The 19,801-nt window shown below is 42.1% G+C and overlaps 1 protein-coding gene across 6 annotated transcripts in view; it reads left to right on the forward strand.

Moving 5' to 3' along the window:
• Nucleotides 1-302: 302 nt before the first annotated feature.
• Nucleotides 303-19,801, forward strand: part of LOC144073050 (adhesion G protein-coupled receptor B1-like) — a 200,845-nt gene continuing 181,346 nt past the window's right edge. For all 6 annotated transcript variants that reach the window (XM_077598564.1, XM_077598567.1, XM_077598568.1 and 3 more), the window contains exons 1-2: nt 303-758; nt 16,408-17,262. In XM_077598564.1, the coding sequence (XP_077454690.1) occupies nt 16,536-17,262 (727 nt within the window). In that variant the 5' untranslated portion in view covers nt 303-758; nt 16,408-16,535. The remainder of the gene's footprint in view (nt 759-16,407; nt 17,263-19,801) is intronic.

Below are 19,801 nucleotides of genomic sequence, written 5' to 3' on the forward strand. Positions count from 1 at the left end.
TTCATAATGTTGCACCAGAAACAAGATCAGACTACAATGCTTTATTATAATTTATGCTTTTTGACTCCAGGAGATGGGGCTGCTGGATGAGGTTTCTAATGTGTGGTCACCCCTACCAACTCTCTCCACTATTGATCAAATTGAAAGTAGTAGAGACCGAGTTCAAAGGAAATCAGACTTTCTGCTTTCAAAGTAAAAGCTTTCCCCAGGGAATAATTACATATTTTTTATTTTGAAGATCTGTTCTGGAAGTTATCTAGTTCAAATTAAATATCTTGATGATGTCGTGTACGTGTTTCCAAACAAGAAATGCGGCTGATGCTGCAAGCAAGGCAGACAAAAATCAGAGCTGCAAATCCTGCGCCTCCGGTGATACGCGCAAGTCCTCCGATTTAATGATTTGTCAAACCGACACACTAAACTGGAAGATTATATAAACAATTAACAGGCGAAATGTAAGGAAACTCAGAGGAAGTACCACAGGCGACTTATCACACAGAAATTGACGGATATTTTTGATTGAAGCACATCACGAAAACATACGAATACACTAATAGTTTTCTTATTGTACGACTTAGAAGAATAATTGAAACCAACGGACAATTCAAACGTGGCTAGATTTGGATTACATTAATAGCAAAAATTCAAACAACAGTCTATTTTATCGAAGGACTTATTGCCACACTTTTGGGTCCCCGTCCGTTTGGGATTGGTGTCCAGTGACAGCTGGCACCAGAAGGAGAGGTGACTTGCTGAAGGTAAATGTTCATTTCAAAATGATATGGCTATATGTATTGATTTTTTTTTCTCTTTCACAAATCTAATAAAAAGCGGTTTGGTTTTGGGGAGACATTTTGGGTCGGTGAATGTTGACGATTTAGAGGGGGCACTGGTGAATTAGGAAAATAGTCACGAGTACAACTGGTTTGGGGAAAAAAATGACGACTGGCAGTGTGAATGCCATGCCGTTTTCGAGTTATGATATATACACAGACTTACTTCAATTAAAATAAATAAAAACCCACACTGAAAAAGAACGTGCCGTCGGAGCACTGCCGTTGGCAACCCGAGACAGCGAACTCCCTTTTCCCATGTTACCTTTATTTGCAATTAATGGTATTTTTTTCTTTCTTAATTCGACAAAAATAACTTCTTTAATGGATTGTAATCATTAAATTATCATTTTAAACAAATATGCTTTTATAATTACGCATGTGTCCACAATAAAAAAACATTCAGCTTTTACACTTTGTTATAAGGACAAGCATGCCAATTGTGCACTCACTCGGTGAATATAGGCTCCATCCATGATATAGTAAAACAATAACATACAATCGGATTAGACACTCTTAATTTACCTTGTTCTGTAAATTATTTATGTATCTGTACATTTTATCCATGTAGAAATTCTAGATCTCAGGTGAGTGATGCTGGAATTGTGCTGAATCATTGGATTGCCTTCCATATTCTTCTACTAACTTCAACATTAATTATACCTGGGAATAAATGTAGCTCTTTTAAAACTTGAGGGTATTTTCATTCGAGGGAAGCATTGTGTGACATATCAAATAACTTAATATTTTATTGATTTGTGATCGTTACTTTATTTAAATTATTGTTATGAAACAAATTCTTGTCGGTCGCCAAATTTGATGCCTTGTTACCAGCCAAATAAAAAAATAGTGGGTCATATGTGAAAATAAATGGATAAAATGAGGCTGAATGTGCAAGTACCACAACAATGAGCTGTGTTATAAATAGTTTGTTTGTTTAAATGAACGCATCAATCACTATTCATAGTCTGTGCTTTTGATCAACCTTATAGAGGTGTAAATATGTTTTGTGTCGCGAGATTTGTTAGCGCGTCGGCCTCACCGTGATAGGATGTTTTGTCGAAAGACGTTTGGTCGACGGACGTTTGGTCGACAGATTCGCCGCTGGACATTTCGTCGAACGGACGTTTCGTCGTCGCCGGATTCGCTCGCTCGCCCCGCCCCCGGATTTGTGTACACGTTTTTCAACCTCGGCCCGCGGGCCATATACGGCCCGTTAGGCTTTTTAATCCGGCCCGCCAGCGTTGTCCAAATTATAGTAAAAATCAATGACCTCATTCATTTCCCTTTGCCCTGCAATACCTGCTTTCTTTCGTTGAATGATAATATGTTCTTAATGTTGAAAGTAAATTAGAAAATAAATTTTCACCTTCAATTGTGTCTTTTTTTCTTATATTTCAATCCCCAGGTTTGATAAATTACATTGCATGTCCAAATGCTGTCAAGTTTTAGTATCCATTCTGGCCCGCAAGTCAAAAAGTTTACCGACCCCTGGTATGGACAAACTTGCCTCTTTTATACTATTATTGTCCCAAATTAAACACATTATCAATAAGCTGCCATTGACGGCGGTAGATGTCAAAAAGTTTGCCCACCCCTGGTATAGACAAACTTGCCTCTTTTATAGTACTATTATTGTCCCAAATTAAACACATTATCAATAAGCTGACATTGACGGCGGTAGACATCCGATGAACCTTCATTCTCTCTATAACTTGCAATACGGCAAGGTGTTGAAATACTTTATATGATCATTTTTATCAAACAAATAAATGTCTTAGTATACTTTCAGCCCGGAACTTTGACATTAAAATAAAAGGCAATAAGTTAAATTATTTTATTTAAAAAAATATTAAAAAGAAGACAAAGCAAATTCACACATGGTGTTTTTATTAAAGCAGTAAAACTTACTTAAGCAAATTCACAGATGGTGTTTTTATTAAAGCAGTAAAACTTACAAATTATGTACAAAAATTACAAATACAATACAAACTTACAAATTATGTACAAAGGGAATTCACAGATGGGAGTTTTTATTAAAACAGTAAAACTTACAAATTATACGCAATGGCTTGTAGGTACTGTACTTTGTTTGCATAGTGTTCCGGGTTTTTATAGTCATCCGTGAGCTGTTTCAACTGTTCATTAACGGCTGTGTATGGGTTTTTGGTGTCTCTAGGGATAATACCGCCATAAGCCTGTTGTATTGTTATGGCCCAATCATTTTGCTCTAATTTGAGTTTGTTTATAAGACGAGATAAATTTGGATGGACGACTGACATTCTACGTTGAAATGCGCGGTGCCAACCTTCAACAGAATTATTTGTGCGTGGTATTCCCAGCAAGGTCTTTTCTCTAACATTCCATAAGGGGATAGCAAAACCTGGACGGTGTCGCCTTCCCCTTAAAACAGCATCTCACCAAGAAGTCTCAAAGTAGATTAGAAATTCTGCTAGGACTTCATCTGTTTCCTCGTCTAGTGAAGCCATTAATTCATTAAATGCTTCTATGACATCCTCCTTTGGGACGAACGCCAGTGCTGTACGTTTTTTTATTAGGAAAGTATTCATTGGGTCATTATACCAATTTTGTAGGCCACATGACTGAATTTTTCTACAAAGGCATTGACCAAAATGGAAAATCATCCAGATGTGTGAGTTTGGAAAATGCTTTTGTATACTACTTATTGCAGCCTTTTCAAAATCAACAGTTATAGAACTATGCTCCATAACACGCCTTTCTTTAATCTTAGAAAATATTGTATCATATGTTCTTTGAGTTTTAGATTTTGTGATGCAGTATACAAGTGGAACAGAATGATTTTCTCCAAGGAGAGCATGGATGGTATATAGTTGATGGTTGGCAGGTGGACTATCGAACGTACCGTCACAAAACAAGTGCATACTTTTTGCCAATAAGTTGAGATTGGTGTCAGTTGCCATTAAAACGAAATCTACCTCTTCGACTAAAACAATTCTCTCCCCTCTTAACGAAACCTTTAGTTTGTGTGTTATTTCGTTGCTATTTGTGAATGCCCTTCGCATTCTAATCATTCTGCCAAGACTTTCTTTTTGGGGAAGAGAGCCACTTGCCTCTAAGGGAAAATTAGATGTGCAACCCTGAATTATGCGGACGTTTGGTAGAACGGACGTTTGGTAGAACGGACGTTTGGTAGAACGGACGTTTGGTAGAACGGACGTTTGGTAGAACGGACGTTTGGTAGAACGGACGTTTGGTAGAACGGACGCTTGGTAGAACGGACGCTTGGTAGAACGGACGCTTGGTAGAACGGACGCTTGGTAGAACGGACGCTTGGTAGAACGGACGCTTGGTAGAACGGACGCTTGGTAGAACGGACGCTTGGTAGAACGGACGCTTGGTAGAACGGACGCTTGGTAGAACGGACGCTTGGTAGAACGGACGCTTGGTAGAACGGACGCTTGGTAGAACGGACGCTTGGTAGAACGGACGCTTGGTAGAACGGACGCTTGGTAGAACGGACGCTTGGTAGAACGGACGCTTGGTAGAACGGACGCTTGGTAGAACGGACGCTTGGTAGAACGGACGCTTGGTAGAACGGACGCTTGGTAGAACGGACGCTTGGTAGAACGGACGCTTGGTAGAACGGACGCTTGGTAGAACGGACGCTTGGTAGAACGGACGCTTGGTAGAACGGACGCTTGGTAGAACGGACGCTTGGTAGAACGGACGCTTGGTAGAACGGACGCTTGGTAGAACGGACGCTTGGTAGAACGGACGCTTGGTAGAACGGACGCTTGGTAGAACGGACGCTTGGTAGAACGGACGCTTGGTAGAACGGACGCTTGGTAGAACGGACGCTTGGTAGAACGGACGCTTGGTAGAACGGACGCTTGGTAGAACGGACGCTTGGTAGAACGGACGCTTGGTAGAACGGACGCTTGGTAGAACGGACGCTTGGTAGAACGGACGCTTGGTAGAACGGACGCTTGGTAGAACGGACGCTTGGTAGAACGGACGCTTGGTAGAACGGACGCTTGGTAGAACGGACGCTTGGTAGAACGGACGCTTGGTAGAACGGACGCTTGGTAGAACGGACGCTTGGTAGAACGGACGCTTGGTAGAACGGACGCTTGGTAGAACGGACGCTTGGTAGAACGGACGCTTGGTAGAACGGACGCTTGGTAGAACGGACGCTTGGTAGAACGGACGCTTGGTAGAACGGACGCTTGGTAGAACGGACGCTTGGTAGAACGGACGCTTGGTAGAACGGACGCTTGGTAGAACGGACGCTTGGTAGAACGGACGCTTGGTAGAACGGACGCTTGGTAGAACGGACGCTTGGTAGAACGGACGCTTGGTAGAACGGACGCTTGGTAGAACGGACGCTTGGTAGAACGGACGCTTGGTAGAACGGACGCTTGGTAGAACGGACGCTTGGTAGAACGGACGCTTGGTAGAACGGACGCTTGGTAGAACGGACGCTTGGTAGAACGGACGCTTGGTAGAACGGACGCTTGGTAGAACGGACGCTTGGTAGAACGGACGCTTGGTAGAACGGACGCTTGGTAGAACGGACGCTTGGTAGAACGGACGCTTGGTAGAACGGACGCTTGGTAGAACGGACGCTTGGTAGAACGGACGCTTGGTAGAACGGACGCTTGGTAGAACGGACGCTTGGTAGAACGGACGCTTGGTAGAACGGACGCTTGGTAGAACGGACGCTTGGTAGAACGGACGCTTGGTAGAACGGACGCTTGGTAGAACGGACGCTTGGTAGAACGGACGCTTGGTAGAACGGACGCTTGGTAGAACGGACGCTTGGTAGAACGGACGCTTGGTAGAACGGACGCTTGGTAGAACGGACGCTTGGTAGAACGGACGCTTGGTAGAACGGACGCTTGGTAGAACGGACGCTTGGTAGAACGGACGCTTGGTAGAACGGACGCTTGGTAGAACGGACGCTTGGTAGAACGGACGCTTGGTAGAACGGACGCTTGGTAGAACGGACGCTTGGTAGAACGGACGCTTGGTAGAACGGACGCTTGGTAGAACGGACGCTTGGTAGAACGGACGCTTGGTAGAACGGACGCTTGGTAGAACGGACGCTTGGTAGAACGGACGCTTGGTAGAACGGACGCTTGGTAGAACGGACGCTTGGTAGAACGGACGCTTGGTAGAACGGACGCTTGGTAGAACGGACGCTTGGTAGAACGGACGCTTGGTAGAACGGACGCTTGGTAGAACGGACGCTTGGTAGAACGGACGCTTGGTAGAACGGACGCTTGGTAGAACGGACGCTTGGTAGAACGGACGCTTGGTAGAACGGACGCTTGGTAGAACGGACGCTTGGTAGAACGGACGCTTGGTAGAACGGACGCTTGGTAGAACGGACGCTTGGTAGAACGGACGCTTGGTAGAACGGACGCTTGGTAGAACGGACGCTTGGTAGAACGGACGCTTGGTAGAACGGACGCTTGGTAGAACGGACGCTTGGTAGAACGGACGCTTGGTAGAACGGACGCTTGGTAGAACGGACGCTTGGTAGAACGGACGCTTGGTAGAACGGACGCTTGGTAGAACGGACGCTTGGTAGAACGGACGCTTGGTAGAACGGACGCTTGGTAGAACGGACGCTTGGTAGAACGGACGCTTGGTAGAACGGACGCTTGGTAGAACGGACGCTTGGTAGAACGGACGTTTGGTAGAACGGACGTTTGGTAGAACGGACGTTTGGTAGAACGGACGTTTGGTAGAACGGACGTTTGGTAGAACGGACGTTTGGTAGAACGGACGTTTGGTAGAACGGACGTTTGGTAGAACGGACGTTTGGTAGAACGGACGTTTGGTAGAACGGACGTTTGGTAGAACGGACGTTTGGTAGAACGGACGTTTGGTAGAACGGACGTTTGGTAGAACGGACGTTTGGTAGAACGGACGTTTGGTAGAACGGACGTTTGGTAGAACGGACGTTTGGTAGAACGGACGTTTGGTAGAACGGACGTTTGGTAGAACGGACGTTTGGTAGAACGGACGTTTGGTAGAACGGACGTTTGGTAGAACGGACGTTTGGTAGAACGGACGTTTGGTAGAACGGACGTTTGGTAGAACGGACGTTTGGTAGAACGGACGTTTGGTAGAACGGACGTTTGGTAGAACGGACGTTTGGTAGAACGGACGTTTGGTAGAACGGACGTTTGGTAGAACGGACGTTTGGTAGAACGGACGTTTGGTAGAACGGACGTTTGGTAGAACGGACGTTTGGTAGAACGGACGTTTGGTAGAACGGACGTTTGGTAGAACGGACGTTTGGTAGAACGGACGTTTGGTAGAACGGACGTTTGGTAGAACGGACGTTTGGTAGAACGGACGTTTGGTAGAACGGACGTTTGGTAGAACGGACGTTTGGTAGAACGGACGTTTGGTAGAACGGACGTTTGGTAGAACGGACGTTTGGTAGAACGGACGTTTGGTAGAACGGACGTTTGGTAGAACGGACGTTTGGTAGAACGGACGTTTGGTAGAACGGACGTTTGGTAGAACGGACGTTTGGTAGAACGGACGTTTGGTAGAACGGACGTTTGGTAGAACGGACGTTTGGTAGAACGGACGTTTGGTAGAACGGACGTTTGGTAGAACGGACGTTTGGTAGAACGGACGTTTGGTAGAACGGACGTTTGGTAGAACGGACGTTTGGTAGAACGGACGTTTGGTAGAACGGACGTTTGGTAGAACGGACGTTTGGTAGAACGGACGTTTGGTAGAACGGACGTTTGGTAGAACGGACGTTTGGTCGCCGGGTTGTTACTGTCGAAACAAGCTCTCAAAATTATAATCATGAGAGATAGAGTGTGAGTTTAATATCTTAATATCTAATATCAAAATATCAACAGTAAACTCTGTCATAATTTGACAGCAAGCGAACCCGGCGACCAAACGTCCGTTCTACCAAACGTCTGTTCTACCAAACGTGCGTTCTACCAAACGTGCGTTCTACCAAACGTGCGTTCTACCAAACGTCCGTTCTACCAAACGTCCGTTCTACCAAACGTCCGGTCGACCAAACGTCCGGTCGACCAAACGTCCGGGGACCAAACGTCTTTCGACGAAACGTCCGGTCACGCTAATCTCATGTTAAAGTATTTTGAACAAACCAACCATTCAAAAACAGTATTAATAATCTTTTATCCTCCAAAAGCTAGTTTTCTTTAATTAAGAGCCCTTCGAAATCAACAAATTGGTAAAAAATGGCTATATCGCTCTGTTCCCAATTTCAAAGCCAAACAAACCAATCATTTTCCAAACAGATTGTCTATCACCTTGAAAGACATTTTAGTTTCAAATCCGAAAAATACGAAAGTAACCGCAGAACCCTGCATTTCCTGCAGACCATGTTTTGCTCTTATTCTGAAATGTTAAACGGAAACGCGCTCTTAGCCGCTAAACTGTGAGCTTTAGACTCGCTGCAAAGCAGGATTTCTCCTCTCACACACATCTTATCTGTCACAAATTCCTTGTTTTGCTCTGTTTACAAATGCCTCCCCAGCGAGGTATCATGTTTGAAATGTCGCTTTTTAGCTGTGAATAATGCGTTTTAGAGAATACTACCATTAATTCATAATAAGCTAAATTAATTGCTCACCGGGTATCCAACCATATCACATTTTTTTGCAGAGACCCCATAATCTCAAAACATGCTGCACGCACAACTTTATCTTATAGCAAAAAACATTTTTGCACACACAAGTTTGCTTCAGCAACCCCAAGGACCAATTGATGTAATGTCTTCATGGAAGGGGTCCAATTTTTTTTCTTTAGTAGCGTGTACGGTCCAGGAACACAAGTTGCATGCTGAATGACTGCATATAATCAAGCTCTGTTTCTAACTCCGTCCAATCGGTCACCCTGCGGGCCGCATGTACAAAGTCACGTAGCACTTCCCTCCTCTGATCGCATGCCTTATATTATGTCTAATAATTGCTCCCACAGTTGATTTCTTTACACCAAGCGTTTTACCCATTGCAGATTCAGTCTTCCCAGCCTAGTGCAGGTCTACAATTTTGTCTCTGGTGTCCTTCGATAGCTTTTTGGTCTTGTACGTGACCAAATAATTATTTTACACTCTAATTTGGAAATAAATTCTTTAAAAATCAAACAATGTGATTTTCTATTTTCCCACATTCTGTCTCTCATGGTTGAGGTTTACCCATGTTGACAATTATAGGCCTCCCTAATCTTTTCAAGTAGGAAAACTTGCACAATTGGTGGTTGACTAAATACTTATTTGCCGCACTGTTTATAATGATTTGTAACAAAACAGTATTTCAATGCTAATTATTTTGAGTGTTTTCGTGTCCGATCATTAAAAGTGATTTACCAACCAGTAGTCATATAACTGCCATTATCGTACGCACATACACTAACACCTCGGTACTTCACGCTTCGTTTATTGCTGCTTCACTCCTTCACGGGTCCCCCAAAAAATTCTATTAAAAATAAAAAATCAAAAATATTTAAAAATAAAATCCAACGGACGCTTCCCGCACTACCGAGGAATGTTTCAGATAGCCAAGACTCAAGCTCATTGGCTAGCACCCCTTGAGATCTTGGATGCCGATTGGCCAGCACCCCGTGACATCTTGGATGCTGATTGGCCAATTCCTCTCTGCATTTCTGCAGTCCTTTGTCATGCCGCCTTGATGCTCTCTATCCTTTGGTGCATCTACCGAACCGAAGAAAAAACGAAAAATTGTAACAATTAATATAAATAATGACTCTATTGGACATGTTGAAAGTAGGAAATAGCTTTGCGACCGTAGCTCAAAAATATGGACTTAATGATTACTCCGTTCGCTATATCAAGGAAGACACTAACATCCTTAAAACTGCCTCGATATCATTCTCGAAGGATGCCAAAAGGGTCGAAAACACGCAAAATAAGACCATCGTCAGAATGGAAAATGCACTTTCTGTCTGGATCGCCGAAAGCCCGAAGAATGTCCTCCTGCAGCCACGACACCATTTTTTATTTTTTTAAGTTCATAAAAATGTGAAAATCCACGCTGAAACTCGTAACGCCACTCTTGCTAGTAGGACTCAGCACTGAAGAAATTTTATTTTTTATTTATTTTTTAATAGGGGTAACTCTACTTCACGGATTTTCACTTTTCGTGGGGGGGTCCGACCCCCCATTAACCGCGATAATCAAGGTATTAGTGTACTTATAATAGGACTAGGCATGAAAAGAAAATAGTAATGGTCCATGTATTGTCCTGTTGATTGTAAAGATAAAACTGCAATTGCTGTTCTTTTTAAATGAGGTCAGCAGCAGTTTTTGTGAATGAAGTCTGGTGGAAATACATTGTGCCAAAGAATGCCTAGGGCTTGGGGGAAAAAGTTAAATGTCAAACTATTAAATAAAAATGTGAGCATGAACTTTTTTGAACATGACACTGATTTCACTGAGAAATAGAACATACATCTTTGTTGTCACTCAGTTAATGATTCGTTCTGCATCAACGTCACTTCCCGTTCAAGCACTGACCAAAGCAATATACAAACGAAAAGGTCATCGTCAATCAGTGATCCGTTTTGTCAGTGATTCAATATTCTGGACTCCATCGTGTGTTACTTAACCATACGGAAACAACACCCACATACAGCGAGTTTTTATGGTTCCATTACGTATATTGAATAATAAGAGTGACCACCATAACCCACCATAACGCCATGAGGCAAGACAATGCAGCCGATACGGTCATTTATTTCAAAATAGAGAAAAGATAAACAGATAAAACACTAAACAAAATTAATTTTTACGTCTATGAATGAAATTAAAGAAAAAACACGTATCTCGCATAAAACGTGAGCTCGTCACTGCTCACCCAGGCCCGTCGTCATCTTACCTAGGGGTGCCGCCATCTTACCTAGGGCGCCCCCGTCTTACCTACTTAAACGTGCTCTGACTGGCCAGACGCGAGTAGCCTTGATTTTGAACTAAAACAAAATTCCCCTTTGATTTTTTTAATTTTTTTTTTCTTGGTTGAAAGTGACAACTCATCTCATCTCATTTTCTGAACTACTTTATCCTCATTAGGGTGGCGGGGGGTGCTGGAGCCCATCCCAGCTGACTCCGGGCCAGAGGCAGTTGCCAGCGATCGCAGGGCACAAGGAGACAGAGAACCATTCACGCTCACACTCATACCTAGGGGAAATTTAGAGTTTCCAACCAGCCTAACATGCATCTCTTTGGAAATTTGGAGGAAACCCACATAGGCCGGGGAGAATATGCAAACCTACAGGTGGGCCGATTTGAACCCAGGACCCCAGAACTGTGACACCGACGTGCTAAGTACTCACCTGTCGGGCCGCCCAGTATAAACATAAATATCTCGTCTCATTTTCTGAACCGCTTTATCCTCATTAGGGTCATGGGGGGTGCTGGAGCCTATCCCAGCCAATTCCAGGCCAGAGGCAGGGGACATCCTGGATCGGTGGCCAGCTGATCGCAGGGCACAAGGAGACGGACAACCATGCACACTCACACCCATACCTAGGGGCAATTGAGTGTCCAATCAGCCTAGCATGCAATTCTTTGGAATGTGGGAGGAAATCAGAGTACCCAGAGGAAACTCAGGCCCGGGGAGAACATGCAAACTCCACACGGATGGACATGACCTGGATTTGAACCCAGGACCTCAGAGCTGTGAGGCCGACGCGCTAACCACTCACAACCCCGTGCCGCCCTTGAAAGTGACAACTATTGCAGTAATATGAACCATCGAAAGAATCGAGATATTTTGACATTAGAAGCAATATGGCTGCCACAATATCTTAAACTTCTGGTAAGAAAATTGTAATTTTTGTCGTTTAGAACTATCAGGTTCTCATCAAGATGCTTTTGTATTGATACTTTTCATTTACAAAGACAGGGCATATTAACTTCCTTATGATATTGACCCTAATAATGAGCTTTTGGTTCATACACTAGCTCAGAAATGCCACGTGCGATGATTTTTCTCAAGATTTTCCCTTCAAAGTAACGCATTTGTACTCGCTATTAATATGGAGGTAAAAAATGTGAATCAGGGGGGCGGCTTATACGCGAGAAATTGTAGCATTTAACAATTTAAAGGCAATTTTAAGGGTGCGGCTTATAGGCGTGGGTGGCTTTCTTTGTAAATGCAAAATATCAAATTATTCAATTCAAAAAAAGAAATACGTCTATCTTGATGAGAACCTGATGCTTTCTAATTACAGAAATTACAATTCTCTTACCAGGTGTTTAAGATGTTGTGGCAGCCATATTGCTTAAAATGTCAAAATATTTCAATTCTTTCAATGGTTCATATTACTCGAATAGTTGTCAATTTTGAACAAGAAATACAACGGAAAAAAAATTGCGAGGCATCTTAGCGTTGCGATGTTCTTTGATAGCGCTGGGACAACTCGTCTACCCAGATACACCGTTCAGAGAGTGAGACGAATACACATGTTTCTTCAGCTGGAAACGTTTGCGGTGCTCTCTACTAAAGACTACAATTCCAACTACAACTATAGGACCCCAAGCTGTCCGCCTAGGTGCCTGAACGAAAATATGGATATAAACTGCCTTTTAATGAAAATAGCGGAAATCATAGGAAATTTATAACAATCAAAGTGGAATTTTGTTTTATTTCAAAATCAAGGCTACTCGCAGTTGGCCAGACAGAGCACGTTTAACTAGTTTTAGACGGCAGCGCCCTAGGTCAGATGGCTGCCCGGGACCTACGTAAGAAGGCTGTGCCCCGAGCGAGCGGTGACGGGAACGTGAGTTTTATGCAAGATACGTACATTTTTTTCTTGAATTTCATTCATAGACGTCAAAATAAATTTTGTTTAGTGTTTCATCTGTTTCTCTTTTTTCTATTTTGAAATAAATGACCATATCGGCATTCACTTGCGCCGTGACGTCATGGCGCACACAACGGCGCCTTTTTGTTGCGACGTCACCATGTCACGGCGCCGCAGTTTATTTACATGTCGTGTTTTATGCCCTTATAAGCCGTATCCTCGATTCAGTCATAATTTTTTTGTCCAACAAAAGAGGCTTATATACAAGTAAATACGGTATGCCAAACTAGTCAAACTGTAAACACTCTGTAGTAGTTTTCAACAGACTTTTTGGAGGCATTACAGTAATCTATCGAATTTCGTGGCTAATGTAGATCAGACATGGCCGCAATAATAAAAAAAAACGTGAAATAGGATGACCCCTGTTATCACTTCCATTTTCGCCCCTATACAGAAATATGCAAGTACACAATTACAACTATCAAGAAGTGTATACAGTGGTACCTCGACATATGACTGCCCCGACATACGATCAATTTGAGATATGAGTAAAATTTTCGGGCAAATATTTATCTTGAGATACGAGACACATTTTGATATACAAGCATACAGCTAGCTGATGCGAGAGGCTGCTCTTAAGAACATCATGGGAACTGTCTTTCTGGTCACAACTCCCTCGTGTAATGTTTCTCTGGTCGCAACTCCCTCGTGTAATGTCTTTACGAGCACTGGGCGGAGCGCTGCATTTTTTCAGTGTTTTTTTTTCCCCATTAGTCAGTGCGAATGGCATATATGCTACTTCTCGTTGGCAAGTAGTCGTGCGTTATCCTATTGTGAGGACATTTGTGTGCATCATTTTCTGAATATTTTGAAGGGAATACAAAAGCAAACAACCCTCGATAGGTTGCATCTGAAAGTCAGGGTCTATCTCTGTCTGTCTCTCTCCCTTCCGCGAAATCCGTCTAATTTTAGTACTACAGTGGCACCTCTACATACGAGCAGCTTGAGATACGAGGAAAATTTTGAGCAAATAGTTATCTCTAGATACGAGAAAAATTTCGAGATGCGAGAAAGCCAGGTGGCCAAGACATGAGGCTGTTTATCATTGTAACGCACTCTCTTTTTGCCGCATCTCTTTCGTGTATAACAGATATCTACGAGCACTGGGCGGAGCTTGCATCTTCCCGTGTTTTTTTCCCCCGTTAGTCAGTGCATAATACAAAGTGAACAACAATCAAACAAAAGGCGGACATTGACAATCAACATTAAGCGCGGAATAATTGAACAATATGAGTGTGGTACGTGTCACAGAGCTTGCTTGTTGTCATGGAAGATATCGTGTCACTTGGAAATTCCTTGGGGCTGGAGGTTAACGATGCAGATGTGAATGATCTAATCGCCGAGCACCATGAAGAACTGATGACACAGGATTTAATCGAGCTCCAGGAGAGTGCACATTTGGAGGTGTTGCGGGAACTCAGTAGCGAGGAGTAGTTGGAAGAAGGGGGCCGCCTGGCTACAAAGGATATCAAAGACATGCTAGCGAAGTGGCAAGAGTTTTCTGATTTTGTAGAAAAGAGGCACCCTAACAAGCTGGCAAGTGGTCGCGAGTTATTGTATTGTGAGGACATTTGTGCGCGTCATTTTCGGAATATGTTGAAGGTAATACAACAGCAAACAGCCCATCGATAGCGAACGCGAGGGTGGAGGCGTGGCAAACAGCTAACCCGGAGAACAAAGGTAAAAAAAAAAAAAAAAAAATAGAATTCAGTTTTGTATAAAGTTACATTAAATGTATGTTTGAGTGTGTCTGTATGTACTAATCCAAGTAAATTTAAATTTGTTTGTTCTGTTACGAGTGCGTTATAGTGGAATAGATGAAATGCCATAACACAAGACAATGCGGCCGATGCGGTGATTTATTTCAAAGTAGAGCAAGATAAACAAAACTATTCGCAAATTAGGTTAGCATTACGGTATTCGTTGATAGCGCTGGGACACCTCCTACACAGATAGTCTGGTCAGAGAGTGAGACGAAGACACACAGATGATTCATCAGCTCCCATTATATGAATTCCAAGGAATTGACAGTGCATGACATTCTTCTCCGAGAACGCATTACAGTCAACTTTTAGACGAACATTGAAAACTCCGCAGAAAACGTTCTCGCTACTCCATGCAAAATAACCACAACTAACTACAACCATAGGACCCCAAGCGGTCCACCTAAGTGCCTAAACAACATGCCATGAAAACCTAAGGACCCTCAGCTGCCCATTTAGGTGACTGAACTAAAAGAAAAAATATACCAACCTGCCTTTTAATGAAAACACCACGGAAAACATAGGAAATGTATAACGTTGTGTAACTGTTATTTCTGTCATTAACAAACATCAGGTTCTCATCAAGATGGACATATTTCTTTTTTCAAATTGGATAATTTAATATTTTGCATTTACAAAAACAGGCATATTAACTTGCTTATGATATTGACCCTAATCATGTGCTTTTGATTCATACAGTATCTCAAAAAGACCACATGCGATGATTTTTCTTAACATTTTCCCTTCAAAGTAACACATTTGTACTCCCTATTAAATCCATGAATATGGAGGTGAAAATTGTGAATCATTGGGCGACTTATACGCAAGAAATTGTAAATTCTACAATTTTAAGAATGTGGCTTATATGCAGGGGCGGCTTATATGCGAGTAAATACAGTGCATCCCAATAGTTGTTAAGGCTGATGGAAGGTCTTGTGGTCGATCATTAAAATATCAGCCATGATACCTGTGTGATAAGGTATCTCATGCTATTATTGCACCCAGAGACTTGGTGAAATGTAGACTGCTACCGACACACTTCTTGGTTGTACTGCTCACGTGACTTCCTCTTTGAATTTCTCTAAGTGCAGTCAACACCCTTTCGGAATGTGCAACCCAGCAGACGATCCTTTCGATTCATACAGTATTTCAGAAATACCATGTGCGATGATTCTTTAAAGATTTTTCCTTCAAAATAGGTAACACATTTGTACTCCCTATTAGAGCCATGAATATGGAGGTGAAATTGTGATCAGGGGGCGTCTCATACGAGAGAAATTGTAAAATTCAGCAATTTTAAGGGTACGGCTTGGACGCGGAGGCTAATATGCAAGAAAATACGGTACTTAATATAAAAAAATGCGATTTACTGAAGGATCACAGTATTGTTATTCTGTCGACAGTCACGTCCATTCTACTTACCCAGCTGAGCTGCTTCCATGACCGGTGCTCGATACTCAATTCTGCTTGAGCGTGGTCCAGCTTGAGGTGTAATACATAAATCTTCTAGGAGTTCTCCTCTCTCTCTCCTTGAGCTCTTCTTTCCTCCATTATTGCGCTTGCTAAATTCCATGTCCTGTTTTACGCCAAAAATCATTTGCTTTTCTGATAAAATATCCACAGTTAAAAAAAACGAGGGTGAGACTATGTTGAATTTATAGCTGGGCGATAAAACAATAACAATAATTATCATGAAATAATTTTTGTCAACTGTAATATTAGAAACTTTCGCTAACTTTCAACAATCCAATGCAGAAGGAAATGTTATTCAAATGACTGGGTGGTTCTATATGTGTATCTCAGTCTCTGAATGAATTTTTACAGATACAATTAGGACCGTGACAGTTTCACTGCTTAGGCCCTATTAAAATGGGCTCCTATTTTTGATTTCTTTACCATATATTTATTTAAACTTATATGTTGTTTCTTTTTTTCCACAGGTTTCTGTAAAACTGGGTGAAGTCAGCGTCCAATTTCAGAATTTTGGGAGTGCAAATTCTTTTCTCACTTTTTATTTTTATCCTAGTGAATCTTTCCTCTACAAATGCGTTAAAGTCCAGTTTGAAGTATGTTGAAGATTGTTTTTCATTTTTCTAGTAGACCACTTCAAGTGGTGATTTTATACTTTTTGGTTGTCTTCTTGATGGGGAAATGTGGCCAAACATTGCTTTCTCCGTCAGACTCAAAACCATGTTCAACATTGGTACAAAACCGTTTTTTGGGCTCATTTGTGTCATCATCAATACTTCCCACTGTGCCTTGCTCTTGGACCCTGCAAAATCCTGAACCACAACACTATACCATCTTCATCAAGATAACAAAACACATCAAGGACTGCATGCCATTACAACTTCAAATCTTCCAATATGACTCCTTCCTAGAGAACACACAGTCCTACCAAGGAATTGATAACCTTGACGATGTTGTAAGGTTTTGCGATGCCTCTGCCCCTGTGGCATTTCTTGAGGTTGACAAGCAGTTTGTTCACATAAGAAAAAGTCCTCATCTGAGAAGTGCCACCACTACAAGTGAGAGCGATGATTTCAAAGTAGAATACTTAGTTGTTGGAAAACATAATCCCAGCATGGCAGCCTGTCAGTTGCTATGCCCGTGGCTGGAGGATTGCCTGGCCTCCAGCACATCAAGCAGGCCATGTGGCATTATGCAAATGCCATGTTTATGCTGGCACTCACCACCAAATAATAGTGATGGGAACAACTGTTACTACAATGGACTTCACCTGGAAAACTGTTTACTTAATCTTAGAGAAATTGGAAAACACACTCAATTAAATGGTGAGTAAAAACTTCTTTAATTGATCAATCATTAGATTGTCATGTCTATTGTCACAATGAGAGGCATACATTTGAGCTCAACATGGACGTAATGTCACACAAGCAAGTGAATTGGAAGAATGTGTGATTTGCCAATTTGTGGCCATAATTTTATCTCATTGAATTAGGCAACTTTAAGGAATTAGAATTAGTTAGAGGAAGACGGAAGGAAAGGAAACCTCTTACGCCTGGTTTACCTTTTCATCTCGCCAATAAAGAGCTCTGTGACCTTGCAAGGTCAAAACTATATTTTGTGCCTGTTCAAATCAAGTAAGGGAATCAATCAGATTTTTGGGAGCCTGGGAATGCAGGAAAAGCTGCATGATGCAAGTGAAATCATCTGAGGGCCAAATCATCAGTGATTTTACTGAAAACAAGCCGGGGGCCCGGCTTCGCTGTTCCTATCTGCTTGTTTAGAACCAAAAGACAATTGTTGCGCTATTAAAAAAATCTATTTTGAAAAATGGGTTGGATGAGAAAGGAAAATTTCAGTTACACGCATGCGGGCCCCACAGCTGAAATTGCCCCTCCTAAATCCACACTCTCAGTAATAGGCATCTGAGCATGGTCGGGGCTATGTAACCATGACATAGAAGCAGAATCATGCAGGATTAGGCCTTTTAGGCAAAAGTAAGGGAAAACTGATGGTCATTTTCTAAAGAATGGCTGACGAATTTTACCTATTAAAGGAATGTTTGGGTGTTATTTTTGGTAAAACATTGTAAACCAAAGCGAAAATATGACGACAATGAAAACTCACACAATAGCGGTGCTGTTGCGTAGTTCATGCAACTAACTTCAGGCAGAAATGACTAAGCATAAGCACTCCAGTGTGCACTGAAGAAAATATGGATTTTGGAATTGTCAGAGTGTAATGCTTAAAACCACCGCAAGAGAGCAGCAAGCTAACATATTCTCTGGCATACTCATTGATAATACTTGCAAATGCTCAAAGCTTGTGTTTACACACTTAGAGAAGGTAAAGAAATTCAATCACTCGTCTATTAGGATTTGACAGCCGTTTCTGGCCACCATAATGTCCACTCTGTACAATGCACGGTTTGGATCTGACAGCCGTTTCTGGATACCATAATGTCAACTCTCTACGATGCAGGGTTTGGACAAAAGTAACGTGAGAATGTTAACATAAAACATTCACCCATCCTTAAATCATGCTTTATCTATTCCTGCTCCCCGTAATACTTTTTTTCTCTGTCGTGACGGAAAGACATGATGGTGCTGGTCGTGCTGACCCAAGACGCCTTTCCACATCATTTACAAACGTCATTTTGGGAATAATTTCCGTCAGCAAGTTTTCAGGTGCACACACACACACACACAACCGTCCGTCCGTCCGTACATGACGCCTTATAAGGATTAGAGAATAGGTAAAGTGTGATTTATGGATGGGTGGATGTTTTATAACTCCCATCACTACAGAAAAAAAGTGTTCCGGGGAGCACCTAGAAACTCGCTGGCGGAAGAATCACCCACGTGGTGCGCACATCATGTAAAAACAGCGATTCATACATCAACTCTGCTTTCAGCTGTAATAAATACAAGTTGAGTTTACTCACTTAGAGAAGGTGAAGAAATTCAATCACTCGTCTATTAGGATCTGACAACTGTTTCGGGCCTCTTAACATACACACACACACACACACACACACACACACACACACACACACACACACACACACACATAAATCACGCTTTATAAGGATTATAGAAAAAATACTGATGGAAAATTACCCCCTCTGTTATCAATATAAAATGTATATAAAAGCAATATAACATTACAATGCCTTTAATCATTTTACAGGTCACTTAATTAGCCTGTCAGTTATCAACGTTGCAAGCAAATATATTAAAGGAGCCCTATGTTAAATCAGTGGCCAAAAATGGTACTGAAACCAGTATAAAAGTATTGAATCAAAAACCATCTTTCCTTTTTGGCTGCTAGGTACGTGCTTTGGAATGTAGAATCAATCTCTTGCAATGTTGCATAAATCTGAAACTATAAAATACAATCTCGGGAAATTGCATGGGCAGAATTGCTGTGATGGGTAAATTTAAAGTTACCTAGGAAATAAACCGTGAGCGGCTGTGTTGCATCTGGATCAGAACTATGAAAACATCATAGGTCAAAGTTTACCGGTTGCAAATATTTGCTGTGATTAGACAGAAAATCAAGAAGGCTGTCGTGAGAATGCGCAAATTCAATTCATTCTCGTGATAACGTGAGTTCCACAGAAACATGGTGGCACGATCCAACGTGACTCCCACTAGTGAATAAACAATGGATAAATGCACCCTTTTGTTATTTTATCACAAAACTAATAAAAACGAAATTGTAAATAAATATGTTATGTATTCATGAAATTGGAAAATATTGACCGATTCCGTGAACCTCGTTTGTGCTTTATTTTATAAGGAAACCAGAAGTTTTTGTGTCAGTGCTAAAATTCCTTTCCACAGGGTATTATATCTCATGCAGTCG

Source organism: Stigmatopora argus, chromosome 4 (assembly GCF_051989625.1).
Source record: "Stigmatopora argus isolate UIUO_Sarg chromosome 4, RoL_Sarg_1.0, whole genome shotgun sequence".
NCBI lineage: Eukaryota > Metazoa > Chordata > Actinopteri > Syngnathiformes > Syngnathidae > Stigmatopora > Stigmatopora argus.